Source organism: Gossypium arboreum, chromosome 7 (genome assembly GCF_025698485.1).
Source record: "Gossypium arboreum isolate Shixiya-1 chromosome 7, ASM2569848v2, whole genome shotgun sequence".
NCBI lineage: Eukaryota > Viridiplantae > Streptophyta > Magnoliopsida > Malvales > Malvaceae > Gossypium > Gossypium arboreum.
Window position 1 is genome coordinate 105375444 of NC_069076.1, and position 7148 is coordinate 105382591.

The 7148-nt window shown below is 29.8% G+C and overlaps 1 protein-coding gene across 2 annotated transcripts; it reads left to right on the top strand.

The window, feature by feature from the left end:
- The first annotated feature begins 363 nt into the window (after positions 1–363).
- On the top strand, positions 364–5776 carry LOC108467043 (transcription factor bHLH68-like). Of its 2 annotated transcripts, XM_017767506.2 has the most exons (9): positions 365–959; positions 1056–1356; positions 1794–1871; positions 2583–2648; positions 3409–3474; positions 3755–3820; positions 4221–4265; positions 4439–4492; positions 5262–5776. In XM_017767506.2, the coding sequence occupies exons 1-9, from the start codon at positions 670–672 to the stop codon at positions 5397–5399; spliced, it is 1104 nt and encodes a 367-aa protein (XP_017622995.1). In that variant the 5' UTR covers positions 365–669; the 3' UTR covers positions 5400–5776. The 2 variants fall into 2 exon arrangements, with proteins under 2 accessions (XP_017623003.1, XP_017622995.1); XM_017767514.2 differs by lacking the exon at positions 4221–4265 and having other exon boundaries at positions 364–959.
- The last annotated feature ends 1372 nt before the right edge of the window (positions 5777–7148 follow it).

The following is a 7148-nucleotide window of genomic DNA, read 5'->3' on the forward strand; positions in this document are numbered from 1 at the left end:
CTAATTATTAGGTATTTTTGAAAAGTTTTGAATTTTGATGTATTTATTTGTGATTATATATTTGCGATATGTTTAAGTAATTTTTATAATTAGTGAATCATTAGAGTTGAAGATTCACACGGATAATTAATTATTATACATAATAATTAATAAAGTGGATTTAACACGTAATTTCTTGTTAATATTTTAATAATTATATTAAAATTATTAATATATTAAATACGAATTAATAATTTATTATTAGTGTATCAAATATTAACTCATAATTTTTAAAAAATTGAGAATTGGTTCCACCTTTTCTGTCCCACTTTGAGAAAGCAAAAGTAGAGAAAAAAAAAAAGGCAAACAAAGAAAAGAAATAACATAAAATAATAAAGAAAAAAAGAAAGAAAGAAAAAGGCAAAGCAATAATAAAATAACTCAAAAGCCTCAATGATTTAAATTCTCTCATGTAATAGAACTGTGAGAGAAAAAGGATCATCATTTCTCTTAAATTCCCTTCTCTACTTAAACCACAAAATTTATAAACTCTCAAAGTTTCTCTGCAAAGACTTGTTTGGGAGCTATGAAAGTGAAAGAAAAAAAATAAGGAGCAACAGAGAGTTTTTCTAGTTACTAACATCATCAACATCATCATCATCATCATCATCATCATCATCATCATAGGCCATGAACCAAGGAGTGTTGCAGAGCTCACCAGTGCAACAATTAATGGCCGGAAACCCTGATTGGTGGAGCATCAACAACGCCATGCGACCACCATCAACTCATCATCATCATCAACAAACAGCTTCCCCTTTCTTCCCTTTCCCTCCACCACAGCCACCACCACCACCGGCGGCAGCGGCGGCTGCTGCTACTTTCTTCCCTCAACTCATCCCTACTTCCACTTCTTCTTCTTCTTCATGGCATGATAATAATAACCAAGAGGTTCCTGAATCATGGAGTCAATTACTCTTGTAACTCTCTTGAACCCCATATATATGAAACATGCATGTATGTATGAATTTATGTCATGTTACCATGTATCATGTATGTATCTTTTTTCTTTGTAGGGGAGGACTGGTGGGAGAAGAACAAGCAACAGCATTACAACACCAAGCTTCAACTGGTAATAATAATGTTATGAAACAAGAAAACTATGTGTATGGCCATGCAAATGAAGATTACCATCATCATCATCATCATTATCAAGGATCTAAAGCAACAACTAATTGGTCCATGGCTACTGCTTCTTCATCACCAAAATCCTGTGTAACAACAAGTTTCAACAGCAACATGTTGGATTTTTCAAGCAACATCAAAGCTGATACCGCTACAAGGCAACACCCACCATTAATGGATCCATCACCTGAGGTATTTTTAGGGCTTCAAAGTTAGGGTTTTATTTTTTTTAAAACCCAAAAATTCCAATGATCAAATTTAGGCTTTTGTATTAGGAGTTATATTGTAATTTACCTTATTTATTCAAAAAATTGGTAAGTTAGTTCCTGTTAAAAATAGGTCATTTTGATAAAATTTTCACTCTTTTTTACTGTTAAAAACTGGTTTTTCATGTCAATATAATTGTCTAATTATTCTATCAGTTAAGCCAGTTTTAATAGTATAAATGGATGAAATTTTAAAAAATAAATAGTTTACTCTTTCATTTAATATATAAGGAATAATTTGTCTATTTTTCTGAATAAATGATAAAATACAATTTAACTCTTAGTATAGGGACCTTCATAATAATTTTACCATCAAAATGCTCATATTTACTTTGATTAATTTCTTTTTGGGTGTTTGTGTAGTGTAATAGCTGCACTGCAAGTGGTGGGGCATTGAAGAAAACTAGGGTTCAACCTTCTGCAACTCAATCTACTTTCAAGGTGCGATTTATGTACTAAACAAAAAAAAAAAAGAAAAAAAAGAAAAAAAATATTTTTAGGTAAAAGTATTTGATTTTATATTAAGAGTTTATATTGTATTTTGTTTCTTTTACTCAAAAAATAGATGGATTAGTCTTTGTACATTTAGTTCAAAGAGCAAACTGGTTCTTCTTATTAAAAATTTCATCCATTTGCACTAATAAAAACTAGCTAGATAATGACACATGGCGTGTCATGTGTACCTCATGCCGATGTATATGAAACAATTTTTAACCATAGAAATGCATGAAATTCTTAACAGAAGGACCGACTTGTTCTTTGGTCTAACGCATAGGAACTAAATTGTACATATTTTGAGTAAAAGGGCAAAAATATAATCCAACTTCTAGTACAAAGACTTCTATAATACTTTTATCATAATTTTTATATAATTAAATATATGTTTTTTTTTATCTCAATACAGATTGCACGCACACTCACAAGCATATATATATGTATACATACACAAAATACATGTGGGGTGGTAAAACCTGTTGTCCTTGTTTGGTTGTCGATTTCTAGAGGGTTGATTCTTTTTTTTTTTTTGCTGTAACTATCATATTCTATTAATGTATGAAAAAGAGAATATAGTTTAAGTGAAAGTAAAATAGTAAATTATTCACCAACCTTTTCTTTTTTCTGACTTGTATATATATAAATGTTATATGGCAGGTGAGGAAAGAAAAATTAGGAGACAGAATCACAGCACTTCACCAGCTTGTTTCACCATTTGGGAAGGTATAAAAAGCTTTAGATATTTGCAAAAATAAAAATAAAAAAATAAAAAATCATGTTTTAACTCAGTTAATTGCAATCATTTTGATGAATAGTTTAATTTCGGTTTCAGTCCCTCTATTATGGTGAAATTCTAGATTTAATTCATTTATTTTAATTTGAGATAATTTGGTATTTTTACGTTTATAATTACTTTTACTAGGTCTAACTTGATAACACGTTTAGTTGCTATAGTTAAAGTAGTGAAATTGCTTGACATGATTGGATTTTGGGGCTAATCCAGAAATTTTTTTTAGGGTGTCAGAATTGAATGGTCAAAATATAATTTTTATCATATTAAAATATGATTCCATCATATTTCAAAGGAAAAAACGTTTTTTTTCTTCTTCATTTTGGGAGAAAAAGGGCAATTGTACCATATAACCTATAATTTCGTCATTTATAAAGAGATTGAATTGCAATTTTTCATTTTTGAGAGGAAGGCAACTGCTTGCCCAGTTGTATTTGCCTCTGATTTTACGTGGTCCTAACATAGTCATTAAGTAGCAACTAACAGTGTTATTAAGCTACAAGAAGAAAGGACCCAAATTATACCAAATTAAAGTGAAAAAGTTGAAATATGAAATTTTAGCATAGTAGAGGGATTAAACCCAAATTATACCAAAAAGTATGCTTTTTTCTTTTTAGTTTCACTTTAAGTAAAGCAAATAATGACAAATAAAAATGACATTGGTTGTGGTTTGCGTGCCGTTCACTTTTGCAGACTGACACAGCCTCTGTGTTGTTAGAAGCTATTGGCTACATCAGATTCCTTCAGAGTCAAATTGAGGTGATTTTTCTTCGTTCTTTTAGTAATTTTTTTTCGTTATAATTATAAGTTATAAAATATTGAGTGATCAAAAATGAATTTTTTTATTATAAATTTTCATAATTATATGATAATATATATATTTGCAATGGAGCATGGACCACCCAACACTGTTTTTAAAGTTGTTTCCAGTCCTCACAATATGGTCTTTTTTATTTTTATTTTTATTGAACTACTAAATATTATTGTTCTTTTTCATTTTGTATATATATACATGTTCATTCATCCGCCTTGAATGTAGGCTCTCAGCTTACCGTACTTGAGCAGTGATGGATCATCAGGAAATATGAGGCAGCAGCAACAATCTGTAAGAAAAAAAACTATATCTTCCTTAATTTCTCAAAACATAAAAAGACAGTTTTGATTAAGGTTCTAGCTGTCTCGTGTAATCGAGCTTTATCGAGTTTGAATATCGTAAAGTTTAAATTCGACTTGAAATTTAAAGTTCGATATTCAATTCGAGCTTGATCGAACATTTGTTTTTAAATTCGAGTAAGCTCATTTATCAATTTTTGTATTCAAACTTTAACTTGACTCGATAATTAAGCTTAGGGTTAATAATAAATATTAATAGCAATAATATAATTTAATAATATCAAAATATGAAAAGCTTGATAAGACTTGTGAGCCGTTTGAATCAAGTATTACTAAGCTCAATTTCAGTTCGATCTATTGATAATAATTAATTATAATATCTTCATATTTAGGTTCAAGGGGAGAGAAATTGTATATTTCCTGAAGACCCTGGTCAGGTAATTAACCTTTTATAGGATCCATTACCTCAAAGGAACTTCAATTGTTTTTTATTTAAAGCAAAGCAATAAAGAGAGTCTCTAAAAGAAAAATGTTTATGCTTTATAAAGTTTGATAAATAAATTGAAATGCCAATATTTAATTTGATGGATGCCATCTTTTCTTTGTTTAGCTGTTGAATGAAAAATGCATGAAGAAGAGGAAAGGTAGTCCTGCTGATCTTCAGGTAATTCTTCACTAAAGCCTCTATTTGTTTCTATTCGAGTTTTGAAAATTCCGGGTTATTTTAGTTTTAGATTATTTCAAAGTTTGGGTCTGTTTTCAGTTGAGGTAATTTTTTGTTCAAGTCATTTCGGATTTCTAGTGGATTTTTCAAGTTGTGTCATTTTAAGTTTGGCATGTGAGTTTTGGATATTTTTGAAGTTGGCTCTTAAGTTTGAATAATTTTGAATTTAAATCATTTTAAGTTTAGACTATTTCATAATTCGGATCATTTTTTAAATGAGTCATGACCACGAGGCATAGGGAAGAGGGTGTGCAAGGGCTCCAATCTCCTTTCCTGCATATTACCTTGGGCTTTTGATAATTCTGTTTTTGAGCTCTCTAATAAGTGGCAGATTTGGGACTAAGTTTTGGAAGGTTTAAATAAAATTTTCAAAAATTTTAAGAGTTTATAATGAATTTTTTGAAAAAACTTTAAAAAACATTATGAGGCATAATGAAAATTTTCAAAATTTTGGGAGGCCAAACTAGTTTTCAACAAATTTCAAGTGAAAATTTGAAAATTTTCAAAAAATTTGAGGGCCAAGGCCTCCCTTAGTCTCCATTATGGTTGGCCCTACCTCCAATATAGATTTTCTGATTTCACCCTTGTTTTATGGTTAAATCAAGTTAAAAGTCAAATTCAAATTTAAGTTAATCATATTAGATTTTCGAGTTAAACATATATTACATAACATGAAACAACATCATTAGTTTCCTCTTCCATTTTGTAGGATTCTAATGAAGAACCAAAGAAAAACCTAAAGAGTAGAGGGCTATGCTTGGTTCCGATATCATGTACACTTCAAGTCGGAAGCGACAATGGAGCCGATTATTGGGCTCCTCCGTCTTTGGGTGGCGGATTCCGATAAGTCGACGTATTAGGGTTTTTGGGAAAGGCTATAGCAAAGCACACTTAAAAGAAAAAAAAAGCAACAAAAAAAGTAAGTACTTAGGTAGAGATGATCAAATGGAAGAGCTTCATGATGGAAACGTTATAACATCATGAGCAGTCACTCTGCTAAGAAAAAAAATGGTTCAAAGGCTGATTGCTCATGATGCTATACACAAATTATTTTAAAATTTTCATTTTGGACTATTTATTTTCTAGGTGATGATTATGTGTGTGCTAACAAGCTAACAAACTTAGCCCTTCCTTTTTCTTTTTCTAATCTACTACTAAGATTTTTAAGCTTTTTTCTATATATATTGTTTCATCTTTAATTGAAAAACATTTGCTTTGCTTAAATTCATGTATTATTCACTATTAGTATGTATTTAGCATGAAATAATCACTTCAATCATGGCCGAAGCCAGAAATTTTGTTTAAGGGGGATCAAGATAAGATTTTAAAAGTTTGAGGGGGCCGGAGATAAAAATTTTATTCAAAAAGGACTTAGATTATATAATTAATTTTTAGGAGGGGTCAAAAATTACAAAATTTTCATTTATTTGAATGATTGAAGGACTTAAAATGAATGGTTAATACTTAACAAGGACTACTAATAATATTTTCCCATTTGACTGGGAGAACAAGGCCTCTACCTGCTATCCTGGGATTTGTCTTTGACTTCAATAATGCATTCATAAACTCTAATTACATGAATTGTCTAATACAATGACTTTACTTGAATGGAACAGTATACTGCAATATCCTGAATTGTTGTTGAATTAGTGTGAAATTTGGATAATATACGAAGCGAAAGAATGTAAAAGAATGACTGAATGGATGAATGAAACTCGTATACGAGCTGCCATTTGTAGAGCATCTGTCAATGCTTAGATGCCCCTCCGAGAAGTTTTTTCATCATTTTTATACAACATTAGTTTCATTATAAATTTGCATCATATCTATTTTTTTATACAATGTCTAGAAATATTCATAGTTTCTAACTTTTAAAAAAAAAAATAATGCGCTTTAGCGTACTCGAATTCATGTTGTCCTATATTGACAAAAATAACGATGTCAATTAAATTAATACTCAATCGACCATTCATAATGTTTTTCTAATAAAAGAAACTCTTAAAAGAGCTCGAAAAAATAATGGGAAACCTACTTGTACTCATAAGTTAAAAAGGAACGTAAAACTCTATGCAATATTGTTGAAATATTCAAAATTCCCCTAATCCAAAAAATTAGAGGGAAGGTGAAAATTTGGGTTTTAATTCAAGTGAGTTTTATTTAAAAATAAATTATAATCTATGACTATATTTAAGTGTTTTATTAAGTTAATAACAATGTGTACAAGCAGATTACAATTTCATTTGAGATTATTGAGAAACCTGTAGCATTGTGATTTGTTATGGCTTACTACACCACATAAAAACAAGTAGGCTTTCGAAATTTCCTTTCCCCTATGTTAAGAGTCAGCACAATTTTCATTAATTTTAACAAAATTAGTAAGAGCAGAGGTTTCCTTATCGTTATGAACGTAACCTATGTGTCTTTGTTCACAATAAAATGATAGCAAATGAATATATAGGAGTATAAAATATTCATGTATAAAGGGTTATAATATATATACACCCTTAAATGGTTAAATTGCATATATATATATTTAGTTTGTTGGTATTGGTATGCCGAATGGATCTTCCGTCTCTAGTCTTTTATGATAATTAAA